Source organism: Notolabrus celidotus, chromosome 13 (assembly GCF_009762535.1).
Source record: "Notolabrus celidotus isolate fNotCel1 chromosome 13, fNotCel1.pri, whole genome shotgun sequence".
Lineage (NCBI taxonomy): Eukaryota > Metazoa > Chordata > Actinopteri > Labriformes > Labridae > Notolabrus > Notolabrus celidotus.
Window position 1 is genome coordinate 1,744,778 of NC_048284.1, and position 21,048 is coordinate 1,765,825.

Consider the following 21,048-nt stretch of genomic DNA (forward strand, 5'->3'; position numbering starts at 1 on the left):
ATCTACAGCAGAGATCCAGAGGAACCTACGAGACAAGGGAGCTCAGGGACTCCAGAAAGGTCTATGGTTAGTAACTTTAATGGGACAGGAAGAGTTAAAGTATCCTCTGATCCTGCAGATGGCGCTGTTTGGCTAGAGAGAGAGAGAGAGTCATGACACATACAGTCTCAACAGCTTCTCAAAAGAAGTGGAATCAAACATCAGATTTTTAGTTAAATACTTTTTCATTTATTGAACTTAAAGAGTTTTTAAAAAGATGTACACAAATATTTAAGAAAATAAATTACCAAATACTTTAACAGTTTGTTCATTTCAAATGAAAACACAGCTCCGGTCACACAAACTGATTTACACAAAAACAAAACGTGAGGAAATATATAAATACAATCCATAAAAACTGATCCAATCCAGCAGCTTCAGAGGTCACCACTTCAAACTGCTTTTGTCAGGAAAACATCCGTCACACAGAAAAACTACAAACTGTACAAGAAGATATTTACAGCACACGATGAAGACGATGAGGAGGTCAGGCAGCGAAGGAAAGAGAAGTTCATCTGAGGGAAACAAAACTGTGAAGTCCTCAGAGCTTTAGATCCGTGAGACGGAGGGAGGGGCTTCCTGAAAGTGTTTCCAGTGGTTGAGTCCAGAAAACGTTTGGTTGTTGTCAAAGCTTTTAAATCCACTGAGTGATTTCAGAAATACAAAAGCACATTTCTTTGATTCCTCCGTCGTTCTCCATCATGAAGTCTCTGAAAATGTTTAAAAATTAATCCTGAAAGTGTTTTTTTTTTTCTTCTGTTGCACCGATCACATTCCTCATTTCTACCTCGACAAAGTCTGAGCGTCACTGTGAGGAGAACAACATCCGACACATCGTGGATACATTACGAACAAGTTAGAATAAAGTGGAATTGTCCTTTAAAAGGTACCTGGAATAAATTCTGACTTCAAACGAATCAAAAGTTTCAGGACTTTAGAAGAGAAAAGTGTGTGAAATATTTCAAGGGAGAAGAGAAAAATATTATTTTAAAAAATGTCACTTTTAGGTAAAATTAAAGTTTAAGTTACAAAATATTGACATTTTAAGTCTTATTTTTACGAGGAAATGTTAAAAATATTTCCTGCCCTGATGAAGGCCTCAGGCTCATAGACTGTATAAATAATGGACTTAGTCTCAGTGATGTCACCCGTCTGTTCCTGAGCGCTGTTTTGAAGCCAATTGTGGCGGCAGCCATATTGGAAATGCTGGACTCCACCAAACTTAGGCTGTGCATTTAAATTTCATTATATTTTGGCAGACTGCAGATTTTGCTCTTCTTCACTTACTACATACTGAATTTTGGCCAAATCAGTACGCACTGCTGGTATAGTAGGCGGTTTCAAAAACAGCCTTAGTGTGACGTAAAGAGGCGGGGTTTGAGCCTCCTAGCCAACAGCTGTGTTCCCGCCTGTCATGTCCTTATTTGGGCAAATCTTGTAATCTTAATATCTTCTGAACCGTCGCGTTAGAAAAAAATTCACCCCCTGTACAGTGTGTGCCGAAAGAGAGATTAGCTACGTAGAGCCAAGCCGTTTTTTTGAACCAGGCTGTAAACATGTTTATTTCTGCTGTAAAGATCTTAACATGGGGCTCTATGGAGATTGCACCACTTTTGGAGCCAGCCCCTAGTGGGCACTGGAGGAACTGCAGTTTTTTGCTCTTTGGAATCGTTCCAGTTTTGGTAGTTTTGAATGAAATGCTAAAAGAACTCTGTCTTCTTTGAATGGGTGTGTATGTGGTTTCCTGTGTTTCTGCAGCCAGCATCTAGTGGACGCTCGATGAACTGCAGCTTATAACACTTCCGCATGGGCTTCATATTTGGAGGCCGGAGGTTTCCGCTTGGTTCAGAGGCATGTTTTCACTCCGACTACCGCTGTAGTCCTTCAAAATAAAAGCTTTTAAATGAATGACTCTTGAAGAGCTTCAGGTGTTTTTAAGACCGTTGTCTCCTCACAGTGATCAGACTCGGTGGTTAATCCTCTTATTGTGACCGATTTCAACTTTTGATAAAGTCAATGTGAACGCCGTCTCCTCTGATGGTGTGAATTCTGTGATGTCATGTAGGTTTGATTTCTCAATGCACCTGAAGATTTGAAGGATTTAAGGACGATACGTCTGAAGATGGCGTTAGTACTCCTGACGGCTTGTTTCCACTCCTGCTTCACCGTTTGCTTTAGCCTCCCTGTTCCCGATATTTAGCGGTGTTGTTATCAAACCACCAGCGCAGGGATCACGGCTGATCGAAGTCCTCTCCTCGGGGAATGTTAAATCACTTCCAGATGTTTCGTTGTCTGCTCTTCTGGTTGATCTTCCTGCTCGTGGAGGTCAGATTTAAATCAGCTCCGGTCTCTTTAAGTTTAGTTTCCCTCTGAAGTCTGACAGCTTCCTCCACGTTAGCATGTTAGCTTAGCCTTGTAGCGAGGGCACAGCCGCCTGTTGCATCCCGAGCATGTTGTCAAAGAAACAGTCCTCGTTGATGATGGAGGTCATGCTCTGAACGCTGAAGTCTCTTTCAAGCACCCCTCCGTAGTCCGCACCGTCTCCTCGCCGCAGACTGGAGCTCCGCCTCTTCACCTCCTCGCTGCCGGACACCGTCGCTGTCGCCGCCGCTCCTCTTGTCTCCGCCTCCACCTCGGTGAAGTTGAGCCTCTGCAGCTGAGCCTCCAGCTCGCTGGTCAGGGAGCAGAGTCTGCTCCTCTTCCCCGCGGGGTCGGAGGCGGACGAGCAGCTGGGCAGCAGCGGCTCGGAGCACGTCTCTCCCAGGATCAGCCGGCCGTCGTGTCTGCAGCTCTCCTCCGGTTTACGGGGAGCCGACCACTGCGTGTCGAAGCGACATCGCTGCTGCCGCCTCCTGCTCCAGGAGCCGTTCCTCTCTGCCGTGGACAGTCTGGTCCTCCTCAGGGAGCCTGAGGGTGCTCGGTCTCTGAGGAGGGAGCGCAGAGCTCGCAGGACGCTAGCCTTCGACTCCAAATCACTGAAACAGAAACAACAGGAGGGGTCAGAAGGTGGCCGGGCGAGGAACGTGTTCTCGTTCTTAGTCTTAAATCAAAGGGTGACGTCCAAAATTCCAGTATTTTTTAGACCTGGAACTTATTTTTTATATATTTTAGGGTCTAAATGACCCGAACATTTCAGCTCTTACCTGCTGCAGAGCTGAAACACCGTCTCTGGTCGCCCCTCCACCTCTGAGCGACTGTGAACCAGCTCCCAAACACACGGGTTCTCTGAGCCTGAACACCACGCAGAACAAAAAACAGACTTTAAATACACTTACAGGTTATAAAACATGGAGGATTTCAAGATTCCAATAGAGTGAGAGCTTCTGTTCATCAGAAAAATATAAAAATGATGACTGAAATATAATTATTAATGTTTATCAATGACTTATTAATTTGCAGGACAGTTTGATCTGCAATAAAACATCATGCACACTGACCTGTGACGTTAGCCGGTCTGACCTGAACCGCTGAAACTGGGATTAACCAACGGAACCTGAAGGGGTCCAAATCAGCTGAGCGTCCGGTCTGGGAAAAAGAACACAAATGATGAGCATGAAAAACCCTCCCATATTAGTTTCGTCACACTGTCTACAGGGCACCTTTGTATCTTAAAGAGATCATAGTGCCTTATTACCCCTCTAGAACACTACACTCCAACATACAGGCCTGCTAGTTGTACCTAAAGTCTCTAAAAGTAGTATGGGAGGTAGAGCCTTCAGTTATCAGGCCCCTCTCCTTTGGAATCATCTACCAGTCAGGGTCCAGGAGGCAGACACCCTCTCTACTTTTAAGAGTAGGCTTCAAACTTTCCTTTTTGATAAAGCTTATAGTTAGAGCTGGATCAGGCTTGGACCAGGTCTTAGCAATGCTGCTATAGGCTTAGACTGGGATCCTCTCTCTGCCTGTCTCTTACTTTAACTCTCCCTGTCCCATTAAAGTTACTAACCATAGACCTTTCTGGAGTCCCTGAGCTCCCTTGTCTCGTAGGTTCCTCTGGATCTCTGCGGCTGTGGACGTGTCAGACTCCAGCTGCTACAACTACTACTATCCGTCTCCCCACTATCATCTCTCTCTCTCTTCATCTCCCTCTATCCCTCTCTCCAACACGGTCTCAGCAGATGTGTGTCTAACATGAGTCTGGTCCTGCTGGAGGTTTCTGCCTGTTAAAGGAAGACTGCTCATGGTGGATTTCACATTAAAAGGAGGATGAAGAGGAGAAGAAGACTCACCATCCTCTTCTTCAGCTTGTTCTCTCGGTACACCAGGATGACGGCTCGTTTGAACACTGCAGGATGAAACACAGAGTGACTCACAAACTCCTGCTACAGTACAGTACAATCAGTGTGTGTGTGTGTGTGTGTAAACTCACCGAACAGTGTGAGCTCTGGATCTTTCCTCAGACGGCCCAGAGAGGGCAGAGGGTTCAGCCAAACCACCGACGAGTGGACCAGAAACTCCCCCATCGAGATCTCCTAAAGGGAGGACGAAAAATCGGACAATCAGAGATCAGGTTTAAAGCTAATACAGCAGACTTCTGCAGCTATCATACTTCCATTATCTTTGCCGCTTCTCCCGTTTAGGGTCTCAGGGTGAGACCGTTATCTGATACCAAACTAACTGACGGTCCTTCGTGTGGAGGGGTCCGTACCTGTTTGTCAGCTCCGCTCTGCTCTGCAGCGAGCTGGTCGAACACGAAGCCGTAGTCCTCGTAGATCTTCTGCATCTCGTTGATGTGACTCGCCACTTTCTCCATCGCTCGCAGCGCCTCTGTGTGGACAAAAGAGGGACTACAGTCAGCAGGGGGAACTCAGACTCTGTCTCTGTCTCTTTAAAGTGAAGCTTGAAGATCTTAAACTTGAGTTCTTTGAATGTCCAGCAGGGGGCGACTCTGATAGTGAGATGTGAGGAAAATGATGACTTCTCAGCTGATTTAGTCCCTCTGTAAATACTTTCCTCATGAGTTTGAGGTCTAAATCTCTAGTTTCAAGTCTTCTTTGATACAGCGGGATGTTCATTTAGTAAATGAAGGTCCCAATTCGAGTCACAGGCGACCTAAAAGACGTCTTGTCTACTGTTCACTTGTACAAACCGTCCCTCTAAGGAGTCCAACGGGTATTTCTTTGTGCATCGCTGTTTTTAGCTGGTGTAAAACATCCTGATTACTCAGCTGATAGCCCCTCCCTCTTTTCAAGCTCCAACCTCTCATCCAAATATGGTCACTTCCTGTTCCACACACTGAGACAGCAATGACTCCCACGTCTCTTATCAGTATGTGGTCCTTCTCTTGAGTGTGTGTACCTGTAAGGTGTGTGTGTTCGGGGCTCTCGGAGTCCGTCAGTGACACCAGCTCTCGCAGCAGCAGCGGGTACTTCAGGACTCTCTGAACCGGCTTGATCAGGTACGACTCCAGAGAAGACGAGTGCTGATTGGTCGGATTCCTCGCCTCCAGGAAGTGCTTGAAGGCTGCGTCTGTCTTGGCTGTTAAAACGACATCATCATAACTTTATTAACCAAAACACGACGAACAAAAACAACAAGCTGTATCAGGCTCTGTCCGACTTTAACAAGATTCAAACGGAGGTTTTGATGTTCACCTCTCTCCAGGACTTTCTGCACTTTGATGTGGTTTGCACAGAAGCCGCTGTAGTGCTTGAAGTGGTCGGCGTAGTAGAGGAATGATCCTCCCAACGAGAAGAGGAGTTTCTATGGATATAAAAAGAGGAACATTTTTAATAATCAGATACGAATAAAGAAGTTAAATCCACTACAGCGTGTCAGGAGGTGGTCCGGTCATCACCTTGAACTGTGCAGGTGTTTCCAGGTCACTGAAGTTCGGACAGGACGCGATCCTCTCCTCCAGAGTTTGTAGAAAGACTTTCTGGAAGTCCAACATCTCAGGGAGACATCCGAACAACGCCTCCATCTGCAGAGAGAGAGAGAGAGAGAGAGAGAGAGAGAGAGAGAGAGAGAGAGAGAGAGAGAGAGACAGAGACAGAGACAGAGAGAGAGAGAGAGAGAGGGAGAGAGAGGGGGAGAGAGAGAGAGAGAGAGAGAGACAGAGACAGAGACAGAGAGAGAGAGAGAGAGAGAGAGAGAGACAGAGAGAGAGAGAGACAGAGACAGAGACAGAGAGAGAGAGAGAGAGAGAGAGAGAGAGACAGAGACAGAGAGAGAGAGAGAGAGACAGAGAGAGAGAGAGAGAGAGAGACAGAGAGAGAGAGACAGAGAGAGAGAGACAGAGACAGAGAGAGAGAGAGAGAGAGAGAGAGACAGAGAGAGAGAGACGCTGCAGTCAGAGACGCGACACAAACTGACCTTGGATCAGTCGTAATGAGAATCTGTTCTTACCTCTTCTTTACTGAGGAGGGTCTCCTGCTGCAGGGGAGTCAGGTAGACGTCAAAGAGGCACACCAGGTCCTGAGAGAGAGAGAGAGAGAGAGAGAGAGAGAGAGAGAGGGCGAGAGAGGGTTAACTTTAGAGCGACGTTCAAACATTAACAAAGAAATGTACAATAAATAAAGGCAGGCAGCAGCTACAGAGTTAAAATATGGAGGTAATTATTGGTGGTACAGCGGGGGTTAAACTTTGGAACTACGTGCATTTCGACCATTGGACCCAGGGTCTAAATTTAGTTCAGGTGTAGATAATCTCCCCCCTAAAAAAAACCCTGCCAGGGGGGTAGTACTTTTCAAAGGTCCCGGGACTTTCAGGGGGCGGGGCCTGCAATGCTGAACGTGTCTGATTGGTAGATTAACCTCAGTGTTTTTATTCCGCCCGCCGTCCACAATAACATCACACACATCTGTGATTCTCTTGATTTCTCTTTCTTTCATTAGTTTTTATTTGTTCTATCTTTTTTGTATGTGTGTGTACTTTTCAAAAGAAGAAGCTGTGATTCTCTTGATTTAGCAGCTTGTAACAGTAGTCTTCTCTCAGCCCACCGTGAATGCGTCTCTCCTCCCGGTGTTCCGGTTTTAAAAGTGACCCTGTAAACTGGAGACCTTCAGCTGAACGTGTCAGTGTTTGTGGAGTTTACACAGCTGTTGAAACACAGAGGGAGTTCCTGGGAATGCAAACTAGTTTAGTTTTTATTAAGATTTCAAAATATCCTCATCAGATATTTAATGATCGTCTAAAGACGTTTATGAGGGATGCATCCGGCTGAGAGTCTCCAGTTGACAGGGTCGCTGTTTAAACCAAAACACCGGCCGATCTCTGCGATCACGGCTTTTTGAGTTCAAAAGGATTTTAAAGCCGTGTTGAAACGTCTTTGCTACTCGCGCTTATCTCCTCTCACGTGTTGATTCAGTGAATCCATCTGTGATGAAATATAGCACCATCTAAAACAGCACCAGCTGAGTCTCTTCATGCTAACAGGCTAACTGTTGTGTTGCTCATAATGATACCTGCCTGTCCGTCTGCTTCTATGGTGTCATCTGTGATGAATGGCATTCCTCTTTGTTTTACTGCCCTCTACTGGTCTTGTGGTGTAGTGCATTTACTTTTTTTTTCTCCATACGTCACTGGCCTGATTTACACAATCTACCCGGGACTTCAGCCCGCGGTTGAAATGCAGACAACAATGGGGGCACAGGAACCTTTTAGTTCAGGGTGAAGTAGTTCTGGGGGCTAAAAGACCCCGGAACTCTTGGTGGAAATGCACCTTTTTAAAACATACTCTGCTTTGTGTAACACTTTTTTGTTAATTAAATAATTCCATATATGTTCTTTCATAGTGTTGATGTCTTCAGTTTTAATCTACAGTGTTTACAATAATTAAAATAAATAAAAACCCTTGATGAGAAGGTGTTTACAAACTCTTGACTGGTAGTGTATTTGATAAAAATGTCAATGTTGGCACTTGTTGTCGTTGCATGAACGTTAGCTTGCAGTGAGGATGCAGTAACACACTGAATAGCACGAACAGTATTATGGAGCTGGCAGCAGTTCTGGAGGATTACGGCACAAATAGTAGCCCTGGCAGTTTTCCTGACCTTGACGTAGGACTTCTCGGTGTCCACCAGTTCCTGAATGACTTTCCTCAGGCGCTGACACACATTAAGGTGGGCGGGGCTTGCAGGCTGAAGCCCTGCCTCTCTGCTGTACGGGTTCTTGGGAACATGTGTCTCTGCTGCTTTGCATTCTGGGAACGTCTGGTACAGAGAGTAGACCTGATCCACGTTCTGAAAAACAAAAAGGAAACAGAACTGTGTTAGAGCTTCAGACGATGAAGAGTCTGAGAAGATTTCAGTTTAAAAATCAGACGGTGTGACCCTGACGGAGGGCGAGGAGGTAACCAGGCGGCCGCCTCGTTCATCATCATAATCTGCCCTGTCACACTTTAATAAACCGCCGACAGGCTGATCAATTCAACATGCTGGTCTGCACACTCGGGCCAGGACGCTTCAGTTTCTGCTCTTTAACTTCCAGAGCGGATGACTCGGTTCGCTCAGGGAAACAAAGTCCAGGTTTGATGCTTCAGCTACACTAAAGTATCCAAACAGAGCTACAGGAAGGAACTCAAAACACACAACAATGACGGAGACAAAGAAGAGTTATTTTAAGATGCAGCCAGAGTTTCATGCATGCACTCTCTCATCAGTTGTTTGCAGATAAAGTGGTGCAACTTTTCTACGTATGCATGATCCAAACATTCAGTCTGCTGAGAGCTCTCTCTCTTGATTTCAACCTTCTGTGATCAACGAGGAATAAAGTGCATGAATAAATCTCCATATATTACCAAATTTGAACCAATAACAACAAACACAGCTCTAACAGCAACACCAACCAGCAGCACGAGGCGTTCAGGGGGCCGCCTGCAGCTCAAACAGCACGCCGTGTCATCCAGCAGACCGGCCACCTCAAACACAACCCCTCCCTCCTCCTCCTCTTCCTCATCCTCCTCTTCCTCCAGCGTCTCCCCGTCCTCCTCCAGTGGCAGCACCCAGCAGAAAGCGCCCATGCTCAGAGAGCAGGAGGTGGAGGGGGGCCGGGTCGGGGTCAGAGATCGCCTCCGGGGGCCGGAGGAGCCGCCGGTGAGGAACAACATCTAGAACCTGTCAGTGCTGCTGCTGCTGCAGGACGCCATTAATCCCTCCGTCAGAGTCACAACACACACTCTCCTGGAGGAGTAAACCGGATTATCTGACCCGTCACAGGTCACATGACACACACACACACACACTAACAAACACTGTCGGAGTTCAGGAAGCACAGGAGGATTGTGGGAAAGGATCTCTTCAGGTGAGATGACTGAAGGTCTTGATTTAGCTGCATCAGGACGCTCTCATCAAACAGACTCCTTTTAGCATTTCATTCAAAACTGAAAACTGGATTGATTCCAAAGAGCAAAAAACTGCAGTTCCTCCAGTGTCCACTAGGGGCTGGCTCCAAAAGTGGTGCAATCTCCATAGAGCCCCATGTTAAGAACTTTACAGCAGAAATAAACATGTCTACAGCCGGTACAAAAACAGAGTGACATCTCAACGTGAAGGACGACAAAAATATAAACTGATAGAGATATGAACTTCTAGAAAGTCTCACCGGCTGCTCTGCCTCTTCAGACAGTTTGGATGAAACACTGTCAGACGCAGGGAGCTTGACGCCGTGTGGAGCGAAGAGGGAATGAGATGAACCTGAGAAACAGAAAGCAGGATCATTGAGTCTCATATCAGATTTTAACTCAGAAAAACAAAAAACAAAGTTAAAGTAAGATGAAACCATCCTAACTCTAACCCTAAAACAGAATTTTAGAACCCAGCATTCTAGAACCCAACATTCAAAAACCCAGTATTCTATTACCCAGCATTCTAAAACCGATCATTCCAGAACCCAGCATTCTAAAACCCAGCATTCTAAAACCCAGCATTCTAAAACCCAGCATTCTAAAACCCAGCATTCTAAAGCCCAGCATTCTAAAACCCAGCATTCTAAAGCCAAGCATTCTAAAACCCAGCATTCTAAAACCCAGCATTCTAAAACCCAGCATTCTAAAACCCAGCATTCTAAAACCCAGCATTCTAAAGCCAAGCATTCTAAAACCCAGCATTCTAAAACCCAGCATTCTAAAACCCAGCATTCTAAAACCCAGCATTCTAAAACCCAGCATTCTAAAACCCAGCATTCCAGAACCCAGCATTCTAGAACCCAGCATTCCAGAACCCAGCATTCTAGAACCCAGCATTGTAAGACCCAGCATTCTATAACCCAGCATTCCAGAACCCAGCATTCTAGAACCCAGCATTTAGAACCCACAATTCTAAGACCCACCATTCCCAAACCAACATTCTTAAACCAAGCATTCCAGAACCCAGCATTCTAAAACCCAGCATTCCCAAACCCAGCATTCTAGAACCTGGCATTCTAAAATTGAGAATTTTATCTGCAGCCACTTTTCCCACAATCCCCCGGGGCTCCTCGGCTCTGAGTGCCTCTGACTGAGCATCGACCCGCCTTCACAATAAAAGCCCTGAGGGAGCTGCAGGATTAAACTCCGGCCTGCCTCCAGCCTCTCATGTCAGGAAACATAAACTGAAGATCTTTACTTCACATTAATGACCCTCCATCAGTCTGCACTCTACCTCTGCTCCACTGTCACAATAAAATAATAATAAATTCTTAAAAATGAAAAATAAAATAACTATTTGAAGGTCACATAAACCCCAAGAAAAAAGTGTGTTTCTGATATAATAAAATAATATATATTTATATATATGTATGCTAAATATTTGGGATTTCAACATTTATAATAGAAATGATAACGATACTAAAATTTGAATAAATACAAAAAAAAATGTTTTGTTTTCTGTTTTTGACAATTAGATCAAACATTCTGACTTTTATTGTTAAAATCTAAAAGTTTTCAAATCACCTAAAGAAAAGATTGAACTCTTCTCTGGTGTCTCTGTGTTTGTCGTACCCGTGGTCCAGCTCTGGGGGTCTGTGGGGGCCAGGGGCTGCATGGGCACCCCTGCGTCAGGCCAGACGCCGGCGGGCTCATCAGGGTCTGGTGACTCATCTCTCCGGAGCAGCAGCTGAAGCCTCTGGTGGCTGAAGAGACTCTGCATCAGGTCCAGGTCCAGACCGGACACAGAGAGCCCGTTCACAGCCAGGACCTCGTCTCCGGCTCTGAGGCCTGATGGGAAAAAGAAGGAGGAGGACCAACATGATTCATCAAAAGAGATGGATTATACTCATCATATGATTTAGGTAAGGTAGGACCGGGTAAACAAAGAGCTCTTAGTGAGACCCAGACCTTCTCCGGCTGAGAGTCCCTGCAGCTCCACCTCACTGACGTAGATGTGACTCCTTCCTGCTCCGTCCACGTGACCCGTCACTGCAAAACCTGCAGGAACCAGAAGAAGTTAACACGCCGTACATTCACCTCACTCTCATAAATATGACACTTGGTCTGGTGTCCTGAGACGTGTCGGGGTTCTTCCTCTTACCGAAGTCCTCCGCTGCGTTGCTTCGACAGACGCTCAGAGTGAAAACCTCGAGGGGAGGAACCTGCTCGTCACAAACCTGAACACAAACAGAGACAGAGAGAGGGACACGTTCATTACACCGACACACAGCTGATGGATCATCATCAGATTACAAGTCCTTTAATAAACAGGCACCTGTAGAGCTGCAGGACGTCCTGCAGAGGGCGCTGCCTCCCTCTGATTGGACACACACTCCACCGTCTGCAGGAGGAAACACACGCTCAGGTTAGTTTAAGGACACATTATTTAAAGTGTTAACTCTAAATTAATTAAAAATGTTCAACTTTAAGTTTATCTTTAATAAATCAAAGGATTCAACTTCCCTCTGGAGTTATAAAGATTAAACTTTCAAACATTTAAAATCATTTAAAACATTTATCAGATGAAGGTTTCCACTTTTTCAACAAACAACCAATTAAATGAGAAATCAAACTTTCCAACGAGCACCTGAACGCACCAACATCTCACCAATGACTGACTACAGAGAAGGAACAAGGTAAGGAACAAAGAGGGAGGAGAAGTGGAGGAAGGAGATAGGAAAGGGGAAAAGGGGAAAGGGAGAGAACAAGGAAAGGAAATATAGAAAGGAACAGAGAGGAGAGGAGGGAAAGAAAATAAGGACTAAAGGAAAGGATGTAGTGAGAACATGAGAGGAGGATGGAAGTAGAGGAGTTGCTTAGAAAGAGGAAAGGAGACAGAGAGGGGAGAAAAACAAAGAAAACAAGAGGATGACTGAATAGAAAGAAGGAGAGAGGGAGTAAAGGTAAAAGAGAAGGAGCACAGAAGTATTGGAGGAAGAGAGGAGGGAACAAATAAAGGACAAGAGGATATGAGAAGGGGAGGAGAAAAGTAGAGGAAAGGAATGGAGTAGAGGAAGAGGAAGGTAAGGAAGATAGACAGAGGGAAGAAGGAGAGGAGAGGGTGGATAGAAGATAAGGAATTAAGGAAAAGAAGAGAGAACAAGGGGAGGAGGATGGAAGGAGGTGAGTAAAGGATAAAGGAGAGGAGTAGAGGAAGGGAGATAGAGGGAGGAAAGGATAGAAGACAAGAAGAAGATGACAGGAAAGAAAGAAAGGAGAGGGAGGCAAGGAAAAAAGGAGGAGCACAGAAGGAATGGAGGAAGAGAGGAGGAAAAAAGAAAGGACAAGAGGATAAAAGAAGGCAAGGAGAGTAGGACAAAAGGAGGGGAAGAGGAATGGAATGGAAAAGTAGAGGAATGGAGGAAAGGAATGGAGCTAGAGAGAAGAGAAAATAAGGAGAGGATAGAAAGAAAAGAGGAGAGAAAATAAGCTGAACCAGCATCAGGACTCCAGAGGAGACGAGTTAGGAGGCGTCAAGTAGAGAGGAAGACAAAGAAGGAAGGAAGGAAGGAGGTTAAAAGAGGAGCAGATGAGAGGGAGGAAGGAAGGAGGAGGTCATGTGACAGCAGGAGAGGGGTCGTGTGGGGAGGAGAGGAGGAGGGAGGAAGGGAGGGAGTCATTCAGAGGGATTAACAGAGAGGGACAAAGGAATTCTGGGAGGAGAGAAGACTGAGGTTTTTAATCCTCCTCCTCTTCCTCCTCCTCCCTTTGTCTTCATCCTCATCCTCCTCTTCAGGGGTTCAGGAGGCGACAGGTGGCCGCCGACAAAGTGACCAAAAGTGAGAGGACGCCTCGTCTGCACACTTCAGTGACCAAGTAACAAAGAACGATTGTTTCTATTGGTCACTTCATCTCATCATGTTTCAGTTTCACTGTTAGAAACTGTCCTTCAAAATAAAAGACGTCTTTTAGGGTCGAATATCGTCTAAAAAATAAAAGAAAGTTAGTTTGATAAATATATAGGCCCCCCAAAAATATCTTGTGTAAATCTACATATTAATCACCTTTAGCAGAAACATTTAAACTAAGAGGTTATACTGATGACTGATTCTCCTCCAGAGTTTAAAGAGTGAGTATTCTATGTTCATGGCTCAGTGTCACACGCTTCATGTGAGCTACTGTCACTTTAAGGCCCCACAGCATTCTGGATCTCATCATTCTAGAATCCAGCATTCTAACATCCAGCATTCCAGAACTAAGCATTCTAGAATCCAGCATTCTAACATCCAGCATTCCAGAACTAAGCATTCTGGAGCCCAGCTTTCAAGAACCCATCATTCTAGAACCCAGCACTCCAGAACTCAGCATTCTAGAACCCACTACTCCAGAACCCAGCATTCTGGAGCCCAGCATTCCAGAACCCAGTATTCTAGAGCCCAGCTTTCTAGAACCCTGCATTCTAGAACCCAGATGTCTAAATCCCAACATTCCATAACCCATCATTCCAGTACCCCACATTCTAGAACCCAGCTTTCTAGAACCCATCATTCTAGAGCCCAGCACTCCAGAACCTAGCATTCTAGAGCCCAGCTTTCTAGAACCCATCATTCTAAAACCAAGCACTCCAGAACTCAGCATTCTAGAACCCACTACTCCAGAACCCAGCATTCTGGAGCCCAGAATTACAGAACCCAGTATTCTAGAACCAATCATTCTAGAACCCTGCATTCTAGAACCCAGACGTCTAAATCCCAGCATTCCATAACCCATCATTCCAGTACCCCACATTCTAGAACCCAGCTTTCTACAACCCATCATTCTAGAGCCCAGTACTCCAGAACCCAGCATTCTGGAGCCCAGCATTCCAGAACCCAGTATTCTAGAGCCCAGCTTTCTAGAACCCTGCATTCTAGAACCCAGATGTCTAAATCCCAACATTCCATAACCCATCATTCCAGTACCCCACATTCTAGAACCCAGCTTTCTAGAACCCATCATTCTAGAGCCCAGCACTCCAGAACCTAGCATTCTAGAGCCCAGCTTTCTAGAACCCATCATTCTAAAACCAAGCACTCCAGAACTCAGCATTCTAGAACCCACTACTCCAGAACCCAGCATTCTGGAGCCCAGCATTACAGAACCCAGTATTCTAGAACCAATCATTCTAGAACCCTGCATTCTAGAACCCAGACGTCTAAATCCCAGCATTCCATAACCCATCATTCCAGTACCCCACATTCTAGAACCCAGCTTTCTACAACCCATCATTCTAGAGCCCAGCACTCCAGAACCCAGCATTCAAGAGCCCAGCTTTCTAGAACCCAGTATTCTAGAACCCAGCTTTCTAAAGTCCAGCATTCTAGAACCCAGTTGTGTTTCTCTTTTATTAAAATGATAAATTTGCCCTTTTAAGGAGATTCACAGACTGGTGATGTCATTCTCTGAGCAAATCTCCTGAGACTTTTTGAACAAGCTGTCCGAGCAGCATGAAGTCTCATCGTGGGATTACTCCAACAAACGTTTACCTCACAATCTGAAACTTGGGCCGTGTTTAGTCAGCATATTTACACTTCTTTTTCCAACCATCTGATTGTTTTTTCCCTTTTCTGGAAACTTTTGAGTTCATTAAGAAGCAAAAGGACGAAAACCATTTTATTTCAAGATCAGAAAAGTAAATAAAATATATTTAAAAACAGACAGTGAGCTTCAGAGCTGCACAAACACACACACACACACACACACACACACACACACACACACACACACACACACACCCACACACGCACACAGCCACACACTCAGTCATGACTCAGGACCATATAAAAATACTCTCCCTGTCTATATTTAAATCCAAACGATCCGCCGAGAAGAAACAGACTTTGATTCTAAAACGAGCCTCAGATCAAACCAAAATTAGCCCCAGAGCATCATGGGAAAAAATGAGAGGTTGAGGCTGAGCTGAAATTACAGGTTTGTGGAGACGAAGCAGGAGAGCTGCAGTCAGCGTGGAGTCAGAAACACATCCTCATCATCATCATCGCCATCAGTCAGTACGATACATGACAACGCACAGTGGACCAGAAATCCTTATAAGGGCGTGAGTTTCACTTTAACTTCCTGCTGTTCTCAGCAGTTATCACTTTAAAGCTGCACATTTCTGCAACTCCAAACTTTCTACAACCTCAGAGCACGCTGAGCTCTGATTGGTCGGTCCTCCTCTGTAAATATTAGTAAACATCTCTCTGACTGATGTTAAAATCAGAGACAGACTTCTGCAGCACGAGGCTCCTGCAGGAGTTTCCAGCTCTGGTTAACCAAACCCGTTTCCCCACAAACTTTCTGCAGCCTCATGTCGACCACGAGAGGAGCCGGGGCGAAGTCCTCGCACTCAGAGGAGTAACGTAAATAAAGTGACATCAGTTCAGAGCGCCAGCAGAGGACACACACGTGCTGAGGTGTGTTCAAACACAGAGCCAAAACAGAGCTTCAACTGCAGACAGATTCCTCCTCCTCTGGACTCTCACACACTCTTAAAATAGCTCCATGTTTATCCAGAGGATGGGGCCCTTAGGAGCAGAGCATGATGGGAACTCCAGCAGCTGAAGCATTGAGGAGTTTCAGGAGAGTTGGAAATCAAGAGAGGCCAAAACATCGGTCTTATACGGACGCACTGGAGCTGACGGAGAGCTGAGGCCGACAGGAAACGTGACTCTGCATGTTAGATCAGTGAGAGCTGCAAGACTTCAGTCAGCCAATGAGGTTCCCCAGCTGTGTGATCGACCAATCAGAGAACTCTGAGAGGAACTGAGGCAATTACAACACTTTGAAAACTTCAACTTTAGTTCAGGGTAAAGTAGTTCTGGGGGCTAAAAGACCCCGGGACTCTTGGTCTAAATGCACCTAAAGATGTTTCAAATGGGTGCGGTGTAATACCTGGGTCGTAGAGGTTCTGCTCTCCCTGCTGCGTCTGTTTGCTCCATCCAGAACCTTCAGAGAAGACGGCAAGCCCCGCCTCCTGCTACCTCCACCCGACAGAGACCTCCACCTCCTCCTCAGCACCTCCTCATCTCGACTGCACACCTGAGGAGAACACCAGAGCTCAGACACGACAGATCCAACAACACAACCACAACAAGTGTGGAGGTCTGTCCCATGTTCTTACCAGGGCGTGGAAGGAGGACACGGAGAAGACCCCCAGACGTCCCAGCATGCTCTTGGAGGGCCGGCTGGCCACGGCGAGGAGGCTCTTCGGGTTGGGGAGCTCGCTGCCCTGCAAGCTGGACAGGTAACACCGGAGCCGGAACAGATCCAGGTTCAGCTTCTCCAGGTTCTGCTCCCACTGCTGGATCTGAACGTCACAGAGAACAAAGAGGGTCATGAGGAGAGTGTGTGAGTGTCCCTGAGGATGGGACACTCAGATTAAATCCTAATCTGTCTGCTCGACTTTCAGAGAAACATTGAGACCCGAGGAGACGATGGGAACAGACGGAGAGGAAGAACAGAGCGGACAGAGACGCAGACAACAACAAACTAAACACACAGCTGGAAGGTGAATTATTAAAACCTGTTTTTCTACGAGTTTATCTTCCTGCAGACGACATTAAAATCAGACTTCATTCTTTAACGCGTCCGATTGTTCGCACGTCAACTCGACGTGAACTCTGAGCGGCGTGGGAACGAGTGACAGAGGAAGAAGGAGACGAAGGAGAGGAGGGGGACAGGATGGAGAGGGTGAAGAAGAAGAGGGGGGATGAATTCTTTCCATTTGGCCTCTGTAGATTTATTAGATAACACTCACTGCTGAGAAAAACACAGAGAAGACAACTTAAGGACAGTTTGTTCAGAGCACAGACGAGACAAATAGTTTTGAAACTTGTTGCGATCAGTCTCTTTGCTTCACAGGTTTTAACGAGGCGTCAGCATCAAACCTCGTCTCTTTCACAACCTCACAAACGCCAAACAGCGCCTGTAAGAGGTGAGCCGTGCTGACTTGTTTCTGAGCTCATGCAGGTGTGGAGGCTTCACAGGTGACAGGCTGTTTTTACAAACTTAAAAACAGTGATTTAAACACGACTGCATCTCTCTCTATCCCTGAGCCTCAGCCAGAAATCCCTGGAGCGTCTGCAGCTCGTCCAAAAGCAGCAGAAAGAATTTCACCTGGCTCTAAACACTTCAGTCTGAACACACCTGCACTGATCACCTGCAGGTAAGATTTGATGCTATATTTCTGACCTTGGAACTTTTTATGAGTCGTCTCAAAGCTTTCAGTCACTCAGTCTGTGATCAGGACTGAAGATGACTGTGAAAAGGCCCAGGATTCCAGAACCCAACATTCTAGAACCAAGCATTCCTGAACCCAGCATCCCCGAACCCAGCATTCTAGAACCCAACGTGCCCGAACCAAACATACTAGAACCTAACATTGCTGAACCCAGCATTCTCAAAACCAACAAGCCCGAAACCCAACATTCCCAAACCCACTTTTCCAGAACCCAACATTCTAGAACCCAATAATTTTGAACCCAGCATTCCAGAATCCAGCATTCTTTAACCCATCATTCTAGAACCCAACATTCTAAACCAACATTCTAAAACCAATATTCTAGAACCCAACATTCTAAAACCAACATTCTAAAACCAATATTCTAGAACCCAACATTCTAAAACCAACATTCTAAAACCAATATTATAGAACCCAACATTCTAAAACCAACATTCTAGAACCCAACCTGCCCGAATCCAACATTCCAGGACCCAACATTCTATAACCCATTGTTCTAAAATCCAACAATTTTGAACCCAACAATTTTAAACCCAGCATTCCTGAACCCAGCATTCTAGAACCCAACTTTCTAAAACCCACTATACCAGAACCTAGCATTCCAGGACCCAGAATTCTAGAAGCGTCCTGCACTGTTGCCATGCAACAAAGTAGTGTTTCATCTTTTCAATCTCTTCTCCAAACACACTTTTATGAGTGTTTGCACAAGGCATGATTTTAATTAATCAGAGTAGCTTCAAATGTCGACTGGATTAAAAACTTAGCTCCGCTGTTATGAGTCAGAGATTTCAAACCCAGACACATTCAAAGTCGCTCTCCGTGTGATCGAGGTCTGAGGAGGAGAAAGCCTGCTGCTAGAGCAGCCTGTGAAACGATAACATCCCACTGGTTAGGTGTAGAAAGTGCATGTTTTCACACCAGGCTTTGCCTGCAGAGCTGCAGGTTTTTACGCTCCTTTCACCACCTCAACATTTGCCTCATGATGTCACCCTGAACGATCTCATCTGGACCCGTCGTTGGCGGGAAAGCGTTCTGTTGTTTCAGGCTGCCGGTAACAGCCCCGAACATCTGGAGCTGGTATTAGAGTGGACTCCACGTGAGAGTCTGCAGCTGCCAGAACATCCTGAAGGCTGATGGTTGTGTAATGAGCTCGACATTACACAGAGAGAGAGAGAGAGAGAGAGAGAGAGAGAGAGAGAGAGAGAGAGAGAGAGAGAGAGAGGCTGCAGGACGACTTCAAAATATCCCTGCTGATGTTTCTGTCAGCTATGTTTTGGGTTTGACTTCTACCTGAGCTGAAGGTCTCCAGTTTACAGGGTCACTTTTAAAACTGGAACACCGGGAGGAGAGACACATTCACGGTGGGCTGAGAGAAGACTACTGTTACAAGCTGCTAAATCAAGAGAATCACAGCTTCTTCTTTTGAAAAGTACACACACATACAAAAAAGATAGAACAAATAAAAACTAATGAAAGAAAGAGAAATCCAGTGAACCTTTGAAAAGTCCTACCCCCCTAGCAGGGGCTTTTTAGGGGGGAGATTATCTACTGACCTGGCTCTCCACCGCCTTCCTGTTCTTCTGCTCTTTGATGACGGACAGCTGCAGCTCGGCCATCTTCTTCATCTTCCCGTCCATGTCGATCTTGTGCAGCAGCGATCGGCTCTGGCAGCGCAGGAGGCGCAGCGTGTCCTCCTTCCCCTGACGCTTGGCGAGCAGCGAGGCGCTCGCAGAGTGGATCGCCGTCACCCAGTTCTCCAGGTCGGTCTGGTTTGTGGCCTTAAAAGGGAAAAAGAAAGAGGATTTATGTTTATCTGAAAGCTTTATTAGGTGCTGAGCTTGAGAATGAAGTCCTTGGATGTGCAGTATTTCTTCCCTCCTGACACTAACAGGTGTTTTTGTTTGGGAGTGAAATGTGTCGGGTCAGAGTTGTAAAAAAGAGCGTTTGTTGCAGTGATTAGCCGGGTGTTGTGACTCTCATTAAGAGGCTTTCACCCTCCTCCACCCTCCGTCTTCATCTCCTTTCAGCCTCTGACAAAAGCTCCTCGACACCTCGGCCCTGCTCCCCTCCTCCTCCTCCGCGGTGAGTCCTCTGGGGATCCATGGAGACGTGCGAAAGGAGGCCCGTGGTGTGATTTGTGTGTCAGTAAACACACTCTACAGCTGAGAGGAGCGAGGGAATAAAGAAGTGCTTTCTGCGCTCATTAAAAGCGTGAAGAAGAAGAAGAAGAAGGAGCGGCTCACAGAGATAAACGTTCCCCTGTTCCATCTCAGCGCTGACACAGGAAACGTGTTGCTGCTATTTTTGGACCTCTCTCTGAGTTCTCTGACCCCGAAGAGTCCACGTTTACGGTCTTTGTGTTGTTGGAGATCAAATGTGTTAAACGATTGAAGCAGTTTGTTCCTTTCAGGCTTTTATTTTGAGACGAAGCTGGATCCCTAAAATGTAAACAAACACAGCCGCTGTCTAACCTCATTTCCACTTAACTTTAGGAAACACCAGAGAATACCAGGAACCAGATCAGACCAGGACACGGGTTTGTGAGTCAAGTACACAGAGACTGTGGGTACAGGATGTGCTGGCTTAGCATAAGACAGGAAACTGCTAAGAGAAAAATGCATCTTCCAAACATCATCCCCAAATATTTCATTAAATTGAATCTACTTTAACAGACGTAGGAGAGGAAAGTATGAAGGAGCATCTTTAGTGCTCAGTTTATCTAGCATCCCTCCTCTAGCTGCTACCTCCTTGAAGCAGCAAGAACAGGGGTTCAGGACAACTGGACTGACTGGTGAGGGGGTCTGGCTCTGTGGTGGACATAGAGTCAGACTTTCTGGTGACCAGGGAAAAACTGCTTTCCGTCCTGGACATGGTCTATCGTCCTCTGCACAACAAATTCAGAAGGTAGAGGAGTATGTTCAGTGAATGACTGTTAATATTAAATCTGTGAAGTTAGAAAAAGGCCATCTAACCAACCAACCAACCAATATTTAAACAACAACAAACACACCAATAAACAAACAAACAAACCAACCAACCAACCAACCAACCAACCAACCAACCCACCCACCCACCCACCCACCCACCAACCAATATCTAAAAACAACAACAAACACACCAATAAACAAACAAACAAACAAACAAACCAACCAACCAGACTACCCACCAACCAACCAACCAACCAACCAACCAACCAACCAACCAACCAACCAACCAACCAACCAACCAGACTACCCACCAACCAATATCTAAAAACAACAACAAACAAACAAACAAACAAACAAACCAACCAACCAGACTACCCACCAACCAACCAACCAACCAACCAACCAACCAACCAACCAGACTACCCACCAACCAATATCTAAAAACAACAACAAACACACCAATAAACAAACAAACAAACAAACAAACAAACAAACAAACAAACAAACAAACAAAC

The 21,048-nt window shown here is 45.8% G+C and overlaps 1 protein-coding gene across 1 annotated transcript in view; it reads right to left on the reverse strand.

Moving 5' to 3' along the window:
* Window positions 1–440: 440 nt before the first annotated feature.
* Window positions 441–21,048, reverse strand: part of LOC117824114 (T-lymphoma invasion and metastasis-inducing protein 2) — a 73,072-nt gene continuing 52,464 nt past the window's right edge. Inside the window, exons 7-25 of the mRNA XM_034699510.1 lie at window positions 19,160–19,384; window positions 16,488–16,673; window positions 16,259–16,405; window positions 11,661–11,726; window positions 11,487–11,562; window positions 11,294–11,383; window positions 10,958–11,173; window positions 9,583–9,674; window positions 8,034–8,222; window positions 6,388–6,456; window positions 5,837–5,962; window positions 5,634–5,742; window positions 5,338–5,517; window positions 4,688–4,806; window positions 4,409–4,511; window positions 4,269–4,324; window positions 3,477–3,564; window positions 3,183–3,270; window positions 441–3,014 (exon numbers count right to left, since the gene is read on the reverse strand). Of these exons, the coding sequence (XP_034555401.1) occupies window positions 2,447–3,014; window positions 3,183–3,270; window positions 3,477–3,564; window positions 4,269–4,324; window positions 4,409–4,511; window positions 4,688–4,806; window positions 5,338–5,517; window positions 5,634–5,742; window positions 5,837–5,962; window positions 6,388–6,456; window positions 8,034–8,222; window positions 9,583–9,674; window positions 10,958–11,173; window positions 11,294–11,383; window positions 11,487–11,562; window positions 11,661–11,726; window positions 16,259–16,405; window positions 16,488–16,673; window positions 19,160–19,384 (2,793 nt within the window). The 3' untranslated portion in view covers window positions 441–2,446. The remainder of the gene's footprint in view (window positions 3,015–3,182; window positions 3,271–3,476; window positions 3,565–4,268; window positions 4,325–4,408; window positions 4,512–4,687; window positions 4,807–5,337; window positions 5,518–5,633; window positions 5,743–5,836; window positions 5,963–6,387; window positions 6,457–8,033; window positions 8,223–9,582; window positions 9,675–10,957; window positions 11,174–11,293; window positions 11,384–11,486; window positions 11,563–11,660; window positions 11,727–16,258; window positions 16,406–16,487; window positions 16,674–19,159; window positions 19,385–21,048) is intronic.